General features: G+C 37.0%; 1 protein-coding gene across 1 annotated transcript in view; it reads right to left on the reverse strand.

The window, feature by feature from the left end:
- Nucleotides 1-23,106, reverse strand: part of RP1 (RP1 axonemal microtubule associated) — a gene marked incomplete at both ends in the record, with an annotated part of 184,872 nt that overhangs the window by 159,245 nt on the left and 2,521 nt on the right. Inside the window, 3 exons of the mRNA XM_082316016.1 lie at nucleotides 2,100-2,232; nucleotides 5,246-5,332; nucleotides 7,339-7,502. Of these exons, the coding sequence (XP_082172142.1) occupies nucleotides 2,100-2,232; nucleotides 5,246-5,332; nucleotides 7,339-7,502 (384 nt within the window). The remainder of the gene's footprint in view (nucleotides 1-2,099; nucleotides 2,233-5,245; nucleotides 5,333-7,338; nucleotides 7,503-23,106) is intronic.

Genomic DNA, 23,106 nt, shown 5'->3' on the forward strand with positions numbered 1-23,106 from the left:
TGTGTTCTCTTTTCACTGTGTCATGCAGAAATATAATATTGGCAAAAAGACACAGAAGCTGTCTTTCAATTACTAAGTTAGAGATGAAACTGCCTTCTCCAAAGCCTTCAGCATGACCTCTCTTATACCAAGGCTGGCAGAAATGCACAGAAGTTCTTTTCCTCCTCTCTTGTGTGAGGGAGAAATTGTTAACTACAAAATGCAGATTGAGAGGATGGTTTAAGTGTGCTGATGTACTTTACAATGTACCAAGATTACTTGATAATAAAAATCTTTCATTGTATCTTTATCTCAGAAACAAGGAAACAACCTACTCAGAAAGAAGAGCCTGAAAATTAGAAGGCGGGTAAGGTCAGTGTCCCTGAATATTAAGCAAGAGAACATTTGGGGAACAACAGATACTGCAAGCAGGGGATCAGAGCATATTCAATATAATATGTTTAACATTTATTTAAGGGGGGGTGGGGGGAAGGTGTTTGGTTTTTATACCAATGTGCTTTTATGCTCCCCTACACTAATAATTTTAAAGTCTCCTGACCAAAGAGACCAAACCTATGAGGAAGCAGGCTGACTGCCTCTGAAGCTTTTCATACCCTCAAGGGTATGAAGATCATAACCACTCAAGATCAAAAATCATTGTGGTTGGGGCTGGCCAACCTCTCTCTACAGCATTTTATAAGCCATTTACAGCTGCTAACTACATCACTGGAGGAAATCTCTCCTGCTATTCTTTTTCTCTTAAAGACACAAACCTGTTTTTCTGCTCTTCTTTTCAAGCTCTTAATCTCAATGCTCAGGCATCGTAGCTAGGCATAAATACAGCTCCAGGCCACCCAGCTCTTTATTATGAGAGTGACTGTCCCATGGTATGCTTCCCCACATCCATGGGCCATTTCTGGACTTCTGCCTCTCAATTTCATTTATATCCTCTTCCTCTAGCCTGCAGCCACAACAGCTGTTACCATTGCAATGTCTGTTACCATTTCAATTTTGCAAGATCAACACAAAGTACTATAAGCATACCACGAAGCATTGCCATAGTATTAAACATTCTGAAAAAGGGATTCTGTAGTTTTCAGACAACTTTGAATGGAAGTTTCTTTCATCCCATTAATCTTGTCTGCTGCAGTTCATATGATTTTTTGGGGAAGGGAAGAGAGGAGGGTGTGAAATCTGTTCCAGGTGGATCTTACTCTAGTAAAGGTTCCAGCACAAGTAATACCAGTGGTGTTAAGACTTCTACCCGTCTACCATCGCACCCTACAGGATAGGAGTCTGCCCCAGCATTCTTGCTCCCTCACCCACATCTCTCCTAGCATACAACGATCTTGTTATGCCCTTGTACTTTCCTTAGGCCAGAAAAGAACAGTGCCATTTGGAGAGAAGGGAAGAGCAAGCACAGACTTTCCACCCCCTTCCCATTGCTGAAGCAGAGAGACCGTATAGCAACAACATCCTGCATGGGTGACAGGGATGGTGTGGTAGAACAGGACATTAAAACAGTATAACAGCAGCAACACCCAATAATTTTTGCACTGTTTGGAATCATTCACCTTTAGAATTACAATACAATCTTTATGTGAATAATGAAGCTTTTAATGCTTATAGCCTTCTGAAATATTGTTAAAGTTTTGTTCCACATCCAGAAATTAAAAGTATTCTGGAAGCCTGTCTCAGCCACTTACTTACAAAAAAAAAGCTAAAAAAGCAGCTACAATGGTCATACTGGAGTTATAATCCTCAGTTATTGAAAATAGAGTTTGTGATCTGATTCATGTGTGACGGCTTCATGGTAGTTACCCGTATGTGCGGTGTCTTTATATTGCCTTTATTTTAAAGCAAATATAAATGCTGAAAATCTTACCAAAGAAGAAGACTTTTTGAAGGACCTGTGAAATTCAAAGCATTAAAGACCCTCCCATCTTCTTTTCAGTGATTCTTAACCTTTTACCTGAGTGTGCCCAGTAACCACAGGAAAACAACACAGAAAAAGTGTTGTAGCAGCCAAAAATTAATAGAGGGCCTGATGAAAAAAAATGAACTCACCTCTATCGGCATCAGTCTGTGGCCTGACTTAGCTGATGTGGTGGTGTGCTTACCTGGAAGAATAGGTTGCCCCTGCTGTAAAACAGGAAGCTCCACAGATATTTCCCCATCAGCCTGGTCCCAGGCCAGCCATCGATGTGCAGGGAAAGAAAACTGCTCCCCTGAGAAAAGGTTCAGCAACTGCACCTAAACAGCACCAAGAATTGCAATTTAAATTGCTGATCTCAGTCCAGATAGAACAGAATATGAAATGTGTGGGATGCTGTTGAAATCTGTGCAGGTAGAGCACCGTAGCACAATCGCAAAACCATGGGTTTGGGGCATGTCTGCTGCCTGGATACAACTGTCCCCAATCTGACTTTTCACTCAGTCAGATTCGAAAGTGTAGGGCAGAGTAACTCAAGTGCAGCCAAGAAACAGGGTCTATCAGCTCAGGCGCAGTCCCACAAAATACAGCTATGTTGTTCCAGCTGGTATATCCACGTGGGCTGGCACTAGGTGGCACGGCTTACCAAACGCGGAGGTTCTCACCGGCAAGCTTGGCAATGCTTGCAGTTCTATTCCTTTAACTTATTTTCGTATCAGAGCAGACATTAAAGGAACAGCTTTTGATTCTTCAACACTGCTTGTGACATAAATAAACCATGAAAGTGCTAGCCTCGACACCAGTCTGCCCCACACAATTTTCTTCCATGCCCAACTTCCAGCATATAGCAGCAGAAGGTCCATATGCACACCAGCTGAAGAAAGGAAGGAGGTCTAGTTATTTTGTACTTCAAAGTATTCCTTAAGCAAGCACATCAGAGGCTGCTGTGTATTAGAATAGTCCCTGATTATGCTAATTTATACTAGTAGCTACACTAGATTTTGGATCATCAAAGAGAAGCAAAGGCACTTCTACCTGTAGTTTCACTCCTGCTTTGTGCTTTGCGGAATCTGATCTCCTTAATTCAAATATTGAACAAATTCAGAATTACTGGAAACATTTTTATCTCTTTTACTTCTTGAATACTAAACTTTAAAGAAAGAGTTTCATCTTGTATGAAAAACCTGGCACATCTCAGCCTGTCAACATCTACTGATGGATCTTGAAAAAGGAGCTTGGATTAGTGAAGCAGCACCTTTGTGGACATTTTCAGGCCTGATACCATCTCAGTACAGAGACAGACACAGAAACCATGGGATATTGATGGCAGACTAGCATGCCTAACTACCAGAAAAGCTGTGCAGTTGTAAAACACTCTCTCTTAATTTCAGATCTTCCAGAAAAATGTAGGTTTCCCAAGGAACAATGATGTTAAGGTCTGATGAGCCCGCTGTAGGTTGTTTCTCTTCTACGAAGTCTAGAAATTAGTGGCTATACTTCTTTGGCTCTCTACCATACAAAATGCCAGGTTACTTGTAGAGTGTGTTTGGTTGAATGTATTTCTTTTCTTTGACTTTCTGCCCAAAGTTGCAAAGAGGGAATGACCTAACCCTGGCTGTTGACACACTCCCTAAAAACTGTGCCTGATTGACCGCAATTTGGTAAGGAGACAATTAAAATTCATAAGCCAATAATCAATGGAACACACTGAAGTGTTGAACCCTTCTTATAAATTTTACTGTTGATTTCAATTAATATATCCTAGCTGGGAAGTGACAAAGGAAATAATAACTTCTCTTTTTTTCTTCCCTTTTTAGGTCAGACTTCTTCAATCTCTCAATTTAAATGGGTGTCTTACACAAAGCAGGCAGCGCAGCCTCTATTCACAGAGGATGGTGTACAACAAACCCTCAAAAGTCCATTTGTTGAGTCAGATTTTATGATAACTTGAACTTCTAATACCAAGATTAAGCATACCAATGAACCTTTTCTATAAGAGAAAACCCGCTGTTGTCTTCTAGTTTCTCAAGTCAGATAGATACACTTTAGAAATTGCTGGTAACCTGTCCCTCTGTCTCACACGACCAAGCTATGAGGTATTTTCTACCCTTTCACTGCTTACACACCCATTTATGAAAGGAAAAATAGCAAGGAACAGAAGAAAAAAAAATCATAAACGATATTCTGACTCCAGCATTCCTGAAAACACAGCACAGATGGGAAACAAATACCTAGGCTTTATAATCAGGCAATCTTCACCTGAAAGAGATATAATGCCTATAATTCTAGCGTGAAACCTCTTAAACAGAGTGATACTACCTGTGATACAGTATTTCAATGTAGACATGCATTGGCTAGAGGTATGAACTCACAGGATCTTGCCTAAACTTCAGTTAACACTGCCCAGACCTTACTTAGTCTTCTTTCTGAGTCTCAGTCCCAGATGAAAACAACTAGTTAAAGCATCAAATAGCCACAGAGTTTGAACATTGATCAGTGAATATTTAATTTCAGTTGACACTTTGCATTAGATAGATCTAGGTTTATCCTGAAGTATGATTATAACAAGTTTACCAGCAGTTTCTAAAGCCCTTCATAAACTGCTGTCTCTTAACTGAAGGACAAGAAATGCTGGTACAAAGAGGGAAGTGTTTCAGGCATGCATAGCATATCATTGGCACACATGGTACATCACCGATGTTAAGGATAAAAGCCAGATCCTTTCATTCCCAGTCCAGAAACCCATATACTATGCTTCATGACTGAAGCTTGAAACAGAACTAGCTGATTCTCTTTGCTTTATTATCTTTGCTTTACGTGCATCAAGATCTTTTTTAAATAAGGAGGGAAAATAACCGGTTATTGTCTTTTTCTCCTCAGAGACACAGAACTAGAAAAATTTGCAATGTAGCTCTGGTGTTGTGCATAAGGACCCAGCATCAGCCACAGGTTTGAAGAGGACTTGGCTAGATGAGTTCAATGACTTTCTGGGTTTCAGCAAACTCTAGACACTCTGTAGCATACAAAGACTGCAGAAGACTCAGACTACAGCAGTCAACTGAGGCAGTCTTTCTTGCTGCCCAGCCACACATTTTAAAAGAAACATAACGTACAGCTCTCACTAAACTGCAAACAAACAGCCAGGACATACTATCATAAACTGCCTTTAATTCCACACAAAAACACTCCTTTATAAATAATCTCTTAAATGAAGCTGCAAATGTTTGATGAGGGTAATATACTTATCCCAGGATTTTTTTTTGACTCATGTTTTGAATCCACTGTCATAGTGACTGCTTTGGGAAAGATAAAATTCTTTCTCACTGCTGTTACCTCTTCACAGTGCCAGGCAGGGGAATTTCCTGCATTCGTATGTCCTATGCGTATTTTGTAGAGATGTCCTATGTTTCCAGTATTAACCTGTAAAAGAAACACAACTGATGAAACACACAACATTTTTTAAAAGGAAAAAACATGCAACAGAAATTCATTTAGTAACTGTCAGGTGACATTTTTGTTTAGAGGAATGAAATATTCTGATATTTAAACAAGCATTTCCAAAATATTTTTCTCTGGATAATCATTAGAAGCTTGACTCTTTTAAAGGACAACCCTTAAAAAATCTGTTGTCCTGCCAACCCCATTTAAATGGTTTCAGGATGCTGCTGTAGCTATTTTGTTCCCCACTGAAAATAGTCCTCAGTGGGAGATGAATACAGACTGTATGTATGACTAAAAAGCAAAAGTGTCTTGACCCTAAAACCTGGCTTAGTTTAGCATCTATACCACTGACCTGCTACAAAATTATTTTGGTCTCCCAAGCACCTCCCATATACCTCTGAGTTTCTCCCTACCCCTCCAGGAGGGTATGCCTTACAATTTTGGAAACAATTGTGTTCAGCTTTGGTGTTTCCTTTTACAAATCATTTCAATTAAATCAACTTAAAAAGCTGTATTTGAAAGATTAGCTCTTGGGCAGGCTGGATGAGTGTGTCCAGTACAGATAAAAGGGTGCTGAGGGAATAACTTTGTGTGCAGGTTATTCAAACAACCAGTTATGAACATAAGTGTAGAAATAGAAAGCTTATCTTCAAGGAACTGGAAATACACCATGAGTGTCTTCTCTCCTTGCTCTATCCTTTTTTTTCTTATTATGTAGGCTGGATTTGGTGTCCTTCTGCTGTTTTCTGTAGAATTCATTTTCTTGTTTTCATTTACAGTGTAGAGCTGAGTGTGAAATGAGTTCCCTATATCATGAACTTCCCTAAACTCAGTGTTATAAGCAATAAAGGGACAGAGCAGCGAGGACAGACCAGAGTTAACTGAGACCTAGCGCACAGCACAAGCAGAGAAGCTTTTCTCTTTCTATACGTTTCAGAGTAGGCACTCCTTAGTTGTATTCAGTGCTATGGATACTCACCTAAGAGGGGAGTCCTAGGTCCCAAACGAGGGACTGCCTCCATATTTTGCATTTAAAAGTCATTGGAGGTGAAATTAATTGCAATAATGGCAGCAGGAAACAGGGCCAACAACGTCTATTGTGAAGAGGGTATTTTTATCTGTCAGGCACCTGGTTACTTATTTTATCCACTCCTTTCAAGCTTGTATCTGGGGTCTTTTGACATCACAGGAGGAGAGTGGGGTGCTGTCAGAGGTGCTGGACTCTTCTGAGAAATTCCATCAGGCTGAAGAGGGCTAAGAACTGTATTTCCTACATCCCAAGCAGCTACAAGACTATTGTGAAAAAGGCGAGCTCTTCATCAGTGCCGTCATTAAATACCTTTTCTCAGAAGGGGACTTGTTATGCTGGATACTAACAACGGAAGCACCTCTTTGTTATATGGCCCTATATCTGGCATCTGCTAGAGACACCCACTGACAATCCCATATACACACTCAGCTCTTGATAAGAGACCTATTCTGGCTCACTTAAATAACCATGCCACAAGACTGATGGGGGAGAAATTTGCTGGTGTAACTGGGAGCAGAAGGAGCTTCAGATAGACAGACTTTATTACAGGTATAAAATTTGCCATTATTCCAATAAAGCAGCAGGTATCTAACAAAGTTAAAAATTTACTCCATACCCTAATTCTTCAGTTCCTCATTTCATATTTAATGTTGTAGCCCCGTTTCAAATTTAAAAACTAAACAAGGATCTGTTGTCCTATATTTCTTGGTATTTTCTTAGGCACTATGTAAATTAACCAGTAGTTCTTAAACAGACAAGAAATATGTTGGATCAAATCAGCTTTGGATAGGCGAGTGGGAAAGGATACTAAATTTAGTTCTACATTTAAGTCCTATTTCTTGTTTCCAGATATGTGTACCATACAAAAACCTGACTTTTTCGTCACATAGATTTTGAAGTGTCATGCAATCTGGCAAGATACAAGAGGGCAACACAATGAATATATATTACTTACTGTGAAGATGTCTTCATTGCCTCTCTGAAATAATTTTCCCTCCTCTCCATCAAGAAAAATAGGCCCTGAACTGCTGTGATCCCCATACAATGTAATATAAACCTTTGAGCTTGTTCCTGCAGATGGCATATCACTGGTGAGGACTGATACTTTCCATTTCCTAGCTATCAAAAGATAAAAAGACTCACTGAATTACTTAAACTCAAAATTCTTAAGCAAAATGCATTTCAGTAATCAAAATTCTAAATAATATCATGTCAATGAATACAGAAATATATTTCACAAAATTACAGCAGGCAAATATTGAGTTTGCTATGTTGGGCACGCGAAAATCAATAAATGTCAGGTTGCATTCACATCTTTTACTCTGAAGGTGCCATATGACAAAGTCAAATTTGCATGAATGTAGATCACTTTTCAAACACAGTTTTGAAATACTATATTAAATTGTATTAAATATGACTTTCTGTTTATTTAGGATATATCAGCTCTGCCCAATGCAGTGCTGCGTAATGACATGCAGGCTCTCAGAAAGCTAGCTCTGGAATTACAAACTCATCACTTCAAGCATTAGGGTCTCTCAAAGCAAATCAACTCTGCTGAAAGAGACCACTTTAAGAAAGGATCTGTATCTCTCCAAAGGTGTGATGGGCTACACAGATGTAACAGCTTCTTTGGAATCCACTGAAGGATTACCAACATATTCTTGCATTGCAGTGTTGGCATTATACCCTGAGACACCAATACTCTTTCCATGGTTAAAATTCATAATCATCAAGACCAAGTATATGGATTTTGGTTTAGTGAAAGCTGAGTATCAATGGCATGGAATTAAGGGAAATCGTATCACTGAGGGATAGCTGATAACAGGAAGGAATATTAAGAAAATGCCCTCACTCCCAATCTTTCTAATTATCTGATACCCATCTCAAATGGTATACATTTAAGCACCTCCCAAGCTTGCTAAGACTGTTTTGCACCACTGATTAATATCACTGTTTCTTAAAAGAAACTTTAAAAACTTTCTTTAAAGTACAGCAGCTGCAATACAGGGCCTTACTGACTACAGAAGTCCCCTATCATCTAATGATTCATCTATGCTACACATTTTACCTGTATTACTGACTTTTCCCTCCATCACAGTATCTTTGATCCTGTCTGCTCTGGCTAAAACACTAAGAAATAATATAGCAATGATGAGTGAACTCATCATGATATGATGAATTTTGTGTTTATTGACTATTTGAGATACTTAAAATAGATCTGTGCGTCTTAAACCCCAGACAATAAGCTATCCTGCAGTTCTGTTGTGAGGTTCAGTGAAACCACTTTTGTTTTGAGTGTCACTCAGTATTTTCAGTGCTAGCCATGGGCATTTTCTTAAAGGAGTCAGTGGATGTTGATCATGATACATACACAAAATTATGCTGCAGCAGAATATTATTTGAGGACTAGTGAAACCAATGGTTTGAGGAATTTGCATTTAGTTTTCTGTGGCATTCTGGAAAAAGTAAGATAGGATTAATATTTTTACTTGCTGATGTTTAGCCATGTCCAAAAAGAAAAGATATTTAAGAAAGTGATAATTAGGCTGACCTAGTCATGGTGTATGTCAGTGTCTTTGTATCTAGGAAATAATGAGTTGAGAATGCATGTCCTCCATACCACTTAGCAGTTCTGTTTGAATAATTAATACTGCTTTTAATAAAAGGCAGAAAACAAGGTACAGTAAAGGCACATTATGAAATCTAACATATTAATGAGACCTGATGGTAGAATCTATAAGTCTTGTTTGTGTCTTGCTATAACCATTGGGCTATACCTATTGAGGAAATTTTTACTTCTGTGTGGCCATTGTGCTTTGTGTGTAAAACACGCGTTCCTTGGGAAATGCAGTATTGTAGAATAAGTATCTATTAAAATATATATTCTCCCCCATACTTTGAGGGGAGAGACAGGGAGACATTAACTTAATGCTTGGTTCATCTTTGAGGACAAACCTCAGGACCTTGAAATTCCACAGAAGTGTTCTGAGATTTACTTATTTGTTTGAAAAATGCTTGTAGGTCCATGACCTGAGTAGAAAGTGTGAAAATTTTAAAAGACAGAATCTGAGAGAAGTTATATTGTTTAAGAGCAGGCATCTAAAACATATTATTATCATGAGAAATTCGGAGTATACACCACTACTCAATTTTAAAGAGAGACTCTTAAAGCAGCACTTTTCTGAAACTACTGTGAATGTGCAGCTATAGTACCAATGCTTCCTAACTAATTATATTGTCATTATTAAATAATAAATTGCCAAACAGCTACTCTTACCCACAGATTAAACTTCATCATCACAAGAATTGTCATAGCCTGAACACATTAAACTGAAAGAACAGGGAAAAAATAACAACTGTGTGACCTGAGGAGGAGAAGTAACTGGCAGAATCACATTTTCCAACAACAGAGCAGAGTGACCCTTCTCAAAAGTTGTTGTAATCTGCTTTTTCCACAGCTGAAGTTAGCTTGCTGTTCCTGTTACAAAGGGGGTTCTTTACACTATCCAAAGCAGTGTCTGCTCCAACTTTCTGTGAGCCATGACTGATGCCAGGTGACCATATAATCCTCCATGTTGAGCTCACTTATAACTGAGAAACTAGCATACATATACAACATTTAAATCACTCTACGTATGTGTACCTAACCTCTTGTCTTACTTTAGTTTATTAGAGTAAGAAAATTGCATTAAATTGTTCCCCTAATTCTCACAGTAGATTAACAAGGTAGTTAGACTAATGATATTTGGTAACATCAGTGCTATAAAAGTCAAGTAACTTGTTTAATAGTGATAAATTAAAAAATTAAGTGGTCTTGCTTTCTTCTGACATCCTTAGAAGTAAAGAGAAATATGCTTTATGCATTTCAGAAATGAAAACCAATAAATGATTCCAAAGTATTGCTTCTATGCACTCAAATTGAGAAGCCCAACACTTCTGAGAAATCAGTCATTTCTCATTAGTTTTTATGTTATATACACTTTTACATATGCAAAACCATGTCATCCAGCTTTCTATATATCACACTAGAAATAGTAGTGATTACTATAGATCACTGTGTGCAATGGCTTCTTCTCCAATACACTGTTTTCAGTCTCTTGGAGCCTTTCCAGTGAATAGTTTCCAGTCTTCACTTCTACCCATATGTGAATATTCACTACAATTCAGTAAAAGACCTGTTTGACTATTTTATTCAGGTCAAGGGTAGCAAAGATACCCAATAAATTCTCTACTATATAACTGGTTTGTATATAAGCCTGTCATGCGCTGGCAATGACATCTGTTTGCAAATTTAGTTATGAGATATTGCTGAAAGAAAAAAAAGAAAAAAAAAAACATAAAATACCATATTTAGATGAAATGCTAGTCTTGAATGTTATTGAATAAGACTTTTGTATGGTTAATATTTTTTTTAAATCCCTCAATATTTACACCGGTTGACAGTAAAATTAGTCCAGAATGCCTTTGATTTAAAAATAACAAATTTTCAAAACTAAGGGAAGAGATTAACAAAGTCAATTGAACTGAAGAGCAAGGTATAGCAACGGAAAATAAAACAAACTAGTAAAAAGGTTATTTAACCATACACATTAAAAGAGAATAAACAAAGAAGGACTATGTACGCTATGTGCTGAATTTGAGAACACAAACTAAGTATGCCTTTACAATAAAGTGAAAACTGCCCTTTTTTCTTTTTTTTTTATTAAGAATGGTGTCATACAGTGATTGGGAAATGTCAGCACTGTTGACAAGAATGGGCTATAGAATGGCAAATGTGAAATGGAAAATCAGAATGGGATGAAGAGTGCACTGGGAGACTAAAACCCATGTATCTTACACCAAAGCAATAATAGGTAATGTTTGAACAATTTTTAAACGAATGGACAGTTATCTCCAGATATATACAGCTAAACAGAAAAAAAAGATTACCAGCATCAGTTTACTGCAGATACATGGCACAAGGTATCCAGACTTGCATTGTTAAAGTACCCGATCTCCTCCATGATGAGGAGAATTCATCTTTGTAGACAAGGAAATTACAGTAGCTCTAATCTATCCAAGCATTAGATGAGAAATTAGTAGCTAAAATGGAGAAGTGGATTAGTGCAAGACTGTAGAGTAACAAAATAATTACATAAATGGGAAATTATACATTAGTGCAGAAATTAGAAGTATTAATTTATAGGGATACTAGTAAGTTTCTCAGGCATCAGTTTTGGAATTTATCTGGATTTCATATTTTCATCAATATACTGCATCAAGTAGTAATTTCTGTAACACAGTCACTAAGAATTGTCAAAGTATAAGAGGATCAGAAAATCCAGAGTATTAGAGAAGGGATAATAGATAACAGCATAAAATGCAAGGAAATGCATTTCAAAAATACTACAAAACTTAATGCAATGAACAGGGAATTTATCACTTAAAAAAACAGAGGAGTGAGTCATTGATGTGACTGTAAGATGCACCAGGAGAGAGATTTCTAAGTAGAGAAGTTTTACTGTCAGTGTTCCAGAGTTCAGAGAGACAATCTTTTAAATACTGCATAAAGTTCTGGTAACCATATTCAAAAAAAGATTTATTGAAACTAGAAAAAGTCCTGAGAAAAACAACCATGATGATTAGAGAAAATGGAGAAAATGTTTATGTAGGAGAAAAAGTGGAGAGAATGTCATATCTAAGAAGACATATCTAAGTAAATGACAATGATGGCTTTGGGACACATGTATATAAACTAACCGTGACTAAGCTTAGGATAGAAATTACAAAACGGTTAAGACAGACATCAGAAGAAGGACTCAAGCTCTAGAACATCCCTCCAGTGGAAGCTGTAATGACTATAGATAACAAGTTTTAAAATGAGATTTAGTAATTAAATCGAATTACTTACCTAATTGTGTGGTTTCTTTCTGCAGGGGACTAAACTAGATAAACTAAAACTTCCTGGTACTGTGATCTATATGTTATGTTGGCTGTTTCATTTTTAATCATGGCAAGACAAAAACTTAATTCTTTCTAGAAGAATGGCATAATCTATGTAAAGTCCTTGAATGCCTGCTGAATTGTTTTCTATCCTGTTCTGTACACATTATTTAATACACTTGTCACTTCCAAGCATATTTTATCCTGACTTATTCAGAAAGACTCCATGCCTTTTGCAGTTAATTTGCAGAACTAAACTACCTATATAAAGTAGTTCATATCACTGCTCATGGTGTTTTTCCTTCTGTCAATCAGTATGTTGCTCTAGTCACCAGCATTTTGAGGTTCTTTATTCAGCCTTCTCCAATCTTATCTAATTAAAGCAATTTTCTTTTATCTGCATACCTCAGCCACTTAATATTCTATACCTTCCCTGAACCATTAATGAATATATAATTCCTATGATGGTATGGTACATCTCACTGTCAACATTTTGTCCTGCTCTGAGGTGACCATTTTATTCCTTCTCTTTCAGTTAACATACTGAAATCAGAAGCAAGTCTTCCAGTTAATATAACAATCATTTCACCACTTGCTGTAGTCTCTGCTAATTGTAACCTCAGGCAGTACCTCATCTCTCACCTTTTGAGTGCTTAGTTTGCTCAGTGACCCTATAATAAGCATCTGATTAAAGGTTCTTGAACCTTGATCTGAAAAAGTTAAGGTGCCGTGAAAGCAGCACAGGGTGCCGTGAATCCAGCAGAAAGACTGCAAGGGATGGAGACATATATATAGCTGTTAATTTGCCTATCTAACATTTAGACATTATTTACAGCATAGAAGCCTGGTACTCAGAATGTTATGTGGCATTTAATTGGATTCTAGTAATTTTGAGATTCATTTTCCAAACATAGGTTTTATTTCTGTATTGACATGTAAAAGGATGAAAAAATACCATTGAGATTCTTCACTTGGAGCAGTTCTAACACATGCGAAGGAGGACGCCAAAGAATGTGGAGACGGAGGAAACAACACCAGAAACAAGGCCAGCATAGGAAATAACACACGGCTATTTAGTGAAATATATTAGATGATATATGTTACTTTAGAGTTGTAATGTTAGTTTATTACATAGAATACACTGCTTCAAACAACAGAAACTTAACAGTTATTTATGGGGAAATATATCTGCCACTGGACTCCTAAAAAGAACTGAAGAGTGCTTCTTGGTTTCCTAGCTGTACTGCAAACCCCTTTTGCTCCAGATCTAATTTCTACTTCCCCTCCACGTGCCTTCTGTCCCACAGGGAGGCAACCAAAGCCTCTGGCCCAAAAGGGATTTGTGTCAGCCTTTAATTAGGTCCCCAGTCTGGATAAGCAAAGGATCCTGATCCAGAGCTTATCGCAATGTGTACATGACAGTTAGTCTAGACATAGCCTCCAAGAGTACAGAATGGTCAAATTCTCATTCTCTAACACAAGAATAGCACCCTCCTTCTTCAGGTATATCTCTGACTTCATTAACATTGAAGCAAGGTACTATGCAGTGTTAGGCATTAAAATCTAACCAAAAAAACTGAAATACTCTGCCTAATCACAATATACATTTTCCAATTTTATATTTAAAATCATTTACTGAAAATTGTAAACCATATATAATTGCTTACTATATGCACATAATATTAAAAAATGCTGTAAACAGTATCCAAAATAATTCTAATAACAGATTGAAAGATCCTGAAACATATTACATATGCCTTGGATTCTCATAATGCAACATATTTACAAAAAAAAAATAACAAACAAAAAAGACATGGGCCATCTTTAAAGTACAGAGGTTAAAGAAGAAAACACAACTAAAACTTGCAGTGTATGTAGAACAATTTGTAAGGGTAAGCGGTGCTGCAGTCCATTGACACACAGTCTCCCTTCTCAGTTGCTCTGGAATCCCAGTGGCAATAAATACGCTCCTTTTCTAGTATCCTCTGGGTAGAAGAGGCAAACGTCATTTGGAGTGTGGATGATCCTATATACAGACTGAAAGATCTCTTTACTCACATAAATATTCTGAAGTTGGCCTTAAAAAATTGAAATAGCAACTTGGTAATGCTAATCTATATAAAATTAACATGACTTCTGTTTCCTACTTTCGTTCTATTACAGCATCTGAATAGTATTTCCTACTTTTCATTTCAAATTAAACATATCAGTTGATTTTGTTCTGGAAGAAGCATTTCTACTGAAAGACAATTCTCAAACCCTTTCTCAAATGTCATGAAATACAGGAATCTTATCTTAGAACTCAGGCAGGTATTTCAAATTTCAGTTCTCTGTTCTAACAAGAAGCAGTTGTTTCTCTACAAATGAGATGGTTGGTATATAACTGAATATCTCTGAACAGATAACATTTCAGGGAAAAAGTGTTTTTTAACCAAGAAATCATAGACTTAGAAGAACAGCTTTTCTTCCTGTGTTGGTTCCCATAAAAATCTAAGCCATTATCTGTTTTTCAGCAATGATATACAATTGTGATTTATATTTATCTAGGTCTGGGCTGTATTCACATTGGGAGTTTCAATGGGTGTGGCATTCAGCAGTTTATTTTGTGATTTTTTTTTTTCTGCAGATGTTTTCACTGATCTAATGTTATAGAAATTCCAAGATCTCTATTACAAGTCTTTCTCATCTTTACTGTTTCCATTGTCCATTTTACAAAAACAAACTTCTTCCTCTTCTTCTTCTTCTTCTGTAGGAAAGGCGTTTTCATTTTTCAGATTTTCAGAGCCATTATGTTCAATGTTATTTAAAGAAGTGTCACACTTCAGAAATGTTTCAGAATGACAGGTTTCTGCTGGATCTGCCAACATGGGAGAAAATTTTTCTCCAACAATATGAGTTAGGCTTATTCTTAGGGTTTGGCATATTTTTGGCTTTCTATTGGATAGCTCACTATTTGTGTCTATCACAAGATCACTGGGTATGTGTTTGGGTACATTATTTTGACAGTTACTGACTTCCACGGGTTTTACATTCAGATCCTCTATAACATGTAACTTCCCTACACTGATTGTGTCTTTCAGAGTTGAAGATGCAAGTATTCCAAAGTTACTAATAAAATCTAAGGTGTTATTAGCATAAAACCTATTAAAAATATTATTGGCAATCTTATTGATACAGTTATTCTTCAGAGTCACATGATTATTTTCATCTGTTATTAAATCATCGTCTGACCATTGTAAATGTTCGCTCTTTTTTGCCAGCAAACATGGACCCAGCTGGTTCTCAATATCAGATGCCTTTTGGTAGGCATATCCTCTCTGTTCCTCATTAATTGGTGTTACTGTCACCATCAGTATTGGACAATGTTGGCCACATATAGCGTGGAGTTTATCCAGAGAATCTTCTTCCTGAAGAGCACTTCTGTTAGCATTGCTAACATCAGTTGGCTGAGACTGTATGGGTTCATTATTTAAAGGCTGTTCCAATGGATGCACCTTGTTATCAGGCAATCTAAATTCTACCGATGTAAAGGCTGAAAAATTGGTATCAGCCTGTGTGGAAAGATGTGTGGACGTAGAACCTACCATGACTGATGGTTTAATCTTTTCTTTGTTTGCTGCAGGAAGGGAAGTGCTCTTAACATTGTGGTGAGGTTTGCTTTTTGTACTTAAGTCATCCTGAAAGGGGTCTGAATCACTATTATGAGGTATATTGAAGTAGTTGCAAAAATTTTCAGAGGGTTTAGCCATGTCCTCAAGTTCTGAAGAAGAGATTTCATTGAGGACTGCGTACTGATTCAGATTGCCAAAGTGTGAGTATGGAACATCTTCACTGTTGGTATCAAGGACTGTGTCTGTTGATGTTGTATCTAAATTATCATACATTCCAGTCTGTTCAGGTGGTGATCTTCTTATCAAATGATTCTCTTTGAGAAGCCATTTGCCTTTATCTATCAGTATTCCTTCATCTTCATTAGCTCGTATGCTAGGTTGACAATGTTGCTTTGGAGATTCCCCTGAACGGTCATTAGTATAACTTGTCTCTTCTCTGTTAAGAGTAGGTTGTGGTGTTGGTAAAGAAGTACTTTCTCTTCTCGATATAGTGTCATCTTTGTTTATGTTTACTGGAAATTCTTGTGATGGTAGTGAAGAATGTGACAATTTCTCTGCAGAAAAAGACCTAGGTTCTTGAGAAAAATAAATGGTTTTTTCCACCACTGCAGAGTGGAATTCTTCAGTATCCTTTTGAAATACTTTCGACATATAAGGAAATCCTTTGTGAAAGTCAGGCTTAAATGAAGCTTCCGTCTTGCCATAAAGTCGTTCAATAGTTCTTTTTACATAGCCAGTATTATAATGTTTTTCAAGTACTGCTTCCTCCCCACTTTCATTAGTCAAATCACTGGATGCTCTAAAGTTATAATCACTTTCTTCAGTGTCTGGTCTGTAATCTGACCAGTCTGAAGTAGCAGGACTTTTTAAGCATTTTTTTAATTGAGAAGTGTCTGAACACATTTTATTCTCCAGTTCTTCTACTTGCAATTTCTGTTCTCCTTCACTCATATCACATTCTGTAATTTGCTTTGATTCATAACAAAATGATAATGGAGAGACTGTAGATGACCTCTCAGAGGTTTTGTCAGAAGTTTCTGCATCTTCCTTGTCTTCCGGTACAGAATAATCCTCGTTATTATATTCTACAGAGGTTTCAGCAGCTAGTTTAATTTGGTTATTTGTTTTTTTGCCATTACCTGCTGACTTTCGATCAACTTTCTCATCTTCACTTTTATCAGTAGTAACATGTGTAATATCTTTTTCACCTTCTAACTCAGAAGTATCCTGATCTAAAATACAATTTTTATCATTAGAAGTTACACTATGAACTGTCGAGTTAGGTTCTGCTGAAGTTTCTGATTCTTCATGAGTGAATGATGTATCAGTGGTTTTATCTTGAGATTTTTTATATAGGTTATCAGGCATTTCTTCAGTTCTTTCAGGTGGCTCTATAGCTGATGCAAGGCTACGGGTATTTGAATGAATATTGGCATATTGACCATCTAGCTGTGTTTTGGGAGCACTCAAGTCTAAAGTCTGTGTTTCTCTACAAAAACCTTTCTGTATATCAAAACAGCTTTCTAATTCACCAGTCAATTTCAGAACTTCTTCAGAATTTACACTGTCCCTTGGAATACAAGGCTCAACTGATTTTTCGTTTTCATGCAAATGTATACCGTTATGAATTTCAGATATGGGCATATTCTCATGGCAATGTGTGGAGTCCTGCTTTTTGAGTTCCCTCCCAAAGTGTAGTAAGTTATTTTCTGATGATTGCTGAAAATGTGAGAAGGCAGCCTTCAGTTCATCAACTTTTTCTATGACTGTAGTTTGTTTCAGAAATTGTAACTGTGTAAATATTTCAGAACAGCTACAGGTAGTCTTTTGCATATCGTCTTTGATTGTCCCAATCAAACTCTCTCTCAGATTCAGTAAAAGCAGCCAAGCTAGGAGGACATTGGAGGAAGAACCAAAAGTGGAAAGAGAAAGATCTGAAAGGCTGCAAACTTTTCCTATGCATCCACTATGTTCTTTCTGGACACCAAGCAAAGTTGATTGTAGTTCATGCAGCAACATGCTAGACATGCAATTATTCTGAACATCAATTCCCATTTTCTCATTGACAATTGCACAATCAACTTGAACAGCAACTTCAGATTTTTTTCTTCGACACAGGTTGGTATCTTGAATATCAACTTCTGACATCTTTTTATCATTGTCATGTGCTTCATGAAACAAGTGTAGCTTACCATCATGATGAAATTCTGACTGTAATGAATACTTGGCTTCTTCTACTATAGTTGTATTAGCATGAATCAAAGAGTCAGTTTGTTTTTCATGTGAATCCTTGGCTGATTCTTCTAAAGTTCCCAAATCACAAATAGGCTTTAATGTTTTTTTTGTTAGATTGTGTTCAACCAGATGATTTTTTCCAGTCACATGCACTTTATTTGTGATAAGCATTGTTTCTTTATCTATACAAGTATCAGTATTTTCTTTAGGAAAATGACAGACATTGCTATTCTCTACATTGCTGTCTCTTTTATTTATAGGAGGTAAGACAGAATTTGGTAACAAGTTTTTCAGCCAAGTTTGGACATAGTTTTCAAGTGAATGCTCAACAGCTTCCTTTTGAAAATCCTCCTGTTTTAGAGCCTCTAGTGTAATGGCTCTCTCTGACATATTTAACTTACTTGCACCTTTACTTAGATTTTTCTGCATCCGCTTTTGCTTTTTCTCTTTCTTTGATGACAAATTTTCCAAAATATTCTTTTCCTTTTCTTTTTCAAAGATAAGATTCTTTGGCACTTCTGACAATGGCTTTGAAACCACTGATGAGTTAGGTGTCTGTTCAAAAGAATTGATTGTAAGATGTGTGCCTTGTTTCTCAGTACTCAGTGCATCCTGACTGTGTTCAGATTGATTGTTTGAATCAACTGTCATTAGACCATCTTCACTCTTTGCAGATGAAACAATACTATTTTTTTTGCCTGACTTCAATTTTACCTTGGCCAACTTATTATTACTTCTCATTTTTTTATTAGATGATAATCCATTTTGTTCCACTGAATCCTCGTGATAGAACTCATCTTCAGGACGTATGCTTTTTTCTGAATTGACAGACCCATCATTGGTTTTTACAAAAAATTCCATTTCTTTTTTCTGAGGCATTTCAGAATAATTATCCATAGCGTCTGTTGTGGAATCTTGTGTGGTTTTGCTTGTGATATGCATTCCCTCACTTTTAATTATCCCTGAAATTTCTTTATCTTTTTGATTATCATATGTACCTTGTTCTAGAACGTTAGATGATTTTCTCTTCTTCTTCTTCTTTTTGGTGAGGGAAGACGCAGATTGACTGTCATCAATGAGATGTGTTGCCATCACAGATTCAGTCCTGACAGTGATTTGATTCTCACCTGAATTAATAGTAGGAAAGAATCCAGTTGTCGGATTTAGGCTCTCAGTAGGAGCTTTACTACATGGAGGTACCATCATCTTCATCTGGCTATGTCCGGGACAGGCTGAATGCACTGAATCTTGAGAAAGCGGCAATAAATCAGCAGCTTTGTATTTTGTTTCTTTTTTTGACTGACATAATTCTGAATATCTAATGAAAGAACTCAGTGATCTTTTTATTTGTTTAATATCACATGACTCATGGATGTGGTCTGCTGAACTTGGCCTAACTGCCTGGTAAATTTTTGGTGATGGTATGAAACCACTGATGTTAGCTTTGCAGGTTGATACTAAACTATTATATGTACCTTGTTCCACAACTGATTTCTCTAATATATTCTGTGCCAATTCATCCTCACCAGGCACTTCTAATGTCTTCCTATCTGTGGTTTCTATTGAATTATTATTTTTGTGGCTTATTTTAAAAAGCATTTCTTCTTTTATATTCTCTGAAGAAAGCTTCAATAAATCATTGTCACTCATCTCACTAAACTTTGGATTACTGACACTTGATTTTTTTCTGCTTGAATGAGTTACCATGCAATACTCAGATTTATTTTCTCCATTCTGTATTTCCTCACTGTAGGAAAACTGTCCTATTGTCTTCTCCTGAACCTCTTTCTCAGATACCAATGTGACACTTTCAACTACTGCTTTCTTTTGTCTAACACGCCTTGGCCCAGGGGTGGGAGGCCTATAAAAGTGAGGCCTGATATCATCCTCAGGTAGATCTGCAGAATTATTCTTCTTACAGATATTACAACCAGCAGTTTTAAAATCGGAATCTGATTCTTTGTCTGACACTTCTGCATTGAATTGCTGTAATGAGTCTCCCTCTTCTTTATTGCAGCTCTTCAAAAATGGAGCATCTTTTGATTTTATACATTCTGATACATTTACATTGGATAAGCAGTCTTCTGCACACATTGCAGAGTTGCAAATGGTGTTATTTTTGTCATCAAAAAGGCCAGCACGACTTACAGTGGTTGTCCATTTAATGGTTTCTTCCTCTTTAATTTTGAATCGAACCTTCATTTCCACTGTGATGCTGCCATCTTGATTAAGCTGAACAGATTTCTCAATGTCATCTTCATATGGTGCCACAGATAAGTCTTCACCGGTAACTGACTGATTTCCTCCTATACCATTATGACTGTCAGGAACATAGGAAGAACCTGAGTTGTTATAATTTGAGTTGTTTTCATTGCTGGACCCTTTATCAGAAGAAACTGAGAATATCCGAGATCTTGAGCTAGAGCCCATTTCAGCTCTTGCTACCAATAACACATTGAAAGAACCCAAATTCATTCAGTAGGTGGAAAGTAGAGCAGACAAATATCATGCATAAGGATCCAGATGTTGAGACAGCAGACAGGCAGCAAAGGAAGAGAGAAGAAAGGAGAAAAATTAGTACAAAAGAAGCTAATGAAGTGTGTTTATTTTACCAGAGTATTAGAAAGCAAAGAGAAAAACATGGCTAATCTTGCTGTTCATTTTAAGAAGTTGTTAGAGAAAGAAATATAACCAATTTTTAATAAAGAATCAAGCATTTAACTACTTTTCCACTTAATTTTATTTTGCAATAGGTTCTTTCTAATGCCAGAGCTATAGTTTATTTGAAGCTCCAAAGCCTAAAAAAGTACTAAATGTTCCCATTTTATACTTACTTAGGAGCTAAGGTTGCCTTGAACCTTTCAAGAGATTCACAGGCCCTCGCTTGTTTGGGCTTCAAGCTACCAACTTTACTTCTTCTTCATGCCTTAACAATCATTAATATATCATTTCCGATTAGTTCTTACAGTTAGTGCTAAAATGTGTCAGGCAAGGTGAACACATATCTCCCTGGGCTTAATCCAACAATCTACAGCATATGAGTAAGTACTGTGAGTAGTGTCACTGACACGTGAATAAAGGGTTCAGATCCAGTCCCCTGGACTGACCTTCTATAGAGAAGTAAACATTGAAGCACTTGAACTTCCTATAAAATCTGAATTAAAATCATGACATTCTAAGATACATTTTATGTTACAGTACTGTAGACGATGGCACAAAACTCAGTAAAGCCAATGAGAATACTTCCAGACTTCAATGAATTTTGAGTATGGCCCAATATGTGTTTGCATACACATTAAATATTCCTAAAATATGTTTTGATTACTCTGTAATAACTTGGCTTTTAAAAAAAAATCTCATCTCTCTCTAACAGTTGTCACTGAAGAGGTGAGAGATAAAAGAACATGAGATAAAAATAAAGTTTTGCTCTCTTCCAAGAAGTCCTGCATGTGCAAGGGAAACAGTGCATGTACACCCACATGAAGACATCCTCAACTGCTACTGATACCTAAATATATAGGAGCTACCGTTTAATAGAAAGGTTTCACTTGCAGAAAGGTATTTTAACACATGTAATATTAACTTATCTTCATTGCTTGAGTTTAAGCATTTTTTTTTGCTCAAGTGAGTCACAAATGGTCTCATATCAAGACTTTCACAGTTAACATATTACTATTATAGGTATGTGTCTATATCAGGCAGAGTGTCTTGCAAGTTTCCCAGGCATATGCTTTACCATGAACTGAATCAGAAGCAAAAGCTTGTACTAACTCCTCTAACACAGACCAGACCTTATGCTTCCCAAAGTAAAAATCTCACCTTCTCCGTCTCAGGAAATAGAATTGGAACAAAGTGCCTGAAATTTGATTTTTCAGGCTCTCACATCGTCAGTGATGTCTCCCACACAGGACACTTTTGAATTTCTCAGGTTAAAGACAAAAAGAGGTTTGTTTTTTCTCTCTCTTTCTGTAATTGCTGTTAACTAAGGATTAGAAGAGGGAGCTTATCAGATTCTCAGCTACTCACATTTTCTGCCATTGCAAGTCTCAGTCTCTGGCTCAAAGAAAAATTTGGGTAGGATTTTTTGTTTCTGCAGAACTTTCATTCTCAAAATGTTACTATTCATTCTCTCTTGACTCATTAGTTATGCTCTGCAAACAGCTCTCAAGCTGTGCAAGTCAAAGAACATGAAGGCTGAGAAAAACTAAAATGAATAGTTTGGTAGGGACATAATAAACTGAGAGGGATGTGGAAGAAACTCCTTGAAGTAAATGGGAGCCAAGTGTCTTATGTGTTAATATGCTCCATGACACAGTCAAGATTACCGTGGAAAATCTCAGTACAGAAACAATTACAGTGTTCCCTGGGCTCTCCAGTACAGCATGCAGCCATGTCAAGAGTGCAAGGTACCTCTGGATTAAACAAGTTTCCCCCTAGACAGTACCTCTGACCTACAGGATGCTCTAATGCCGAGGATTCCCACACGACCTACAGCTCTGGTACTGCAGCATTTTGTTCCCCTCAACCTCAGGCTATTCAGCCAGCCTGGCTTCTCTCCAACAGAAAATGTTCATGTTCTTGATCATCCGCTGGCCACTTCACACTCTTACTGACCTTGTCAGTGGCATAACTCCATGAGTAATCAAAGGGAAAGTACATATTTCTGTATCTTTTCCCAAACTTATGCAAAAAAACATATATCACAGCCATGAGGATATAGGAAAGGATGACACTCTGTTTAGACAAAAGCAGCTTCAAAAACAGGGTGAATTTGTGAGTGGATGGGTGCTATAATGTTTTTCCTGTTTATGTGGAGCATGGAACATGGGAAAAAGTGAAAGTCATGACAATGGCAAGTCAAACCTTCACTTGCTAAGGTGAGTTCTGAAAACTGCACAAACGTTTTGCTCAAGAAATTCAGTCAGTTAAGAGCCTGAAGTAGCCTGTTGTTTCTC

This window comes from Platalea leucorodia (genome assembly GCF_965183815.1).
Source record: "Platalea leucorodia genome assembly, chromosome: 1".
NCBI classification, from domain to species: domain Eukaryota; kingdom Metazoa; phylum Chordata; class Aves; order Pelecaniformes; family Threskiornithidae; genus Platalea; species Platalea leucorodia.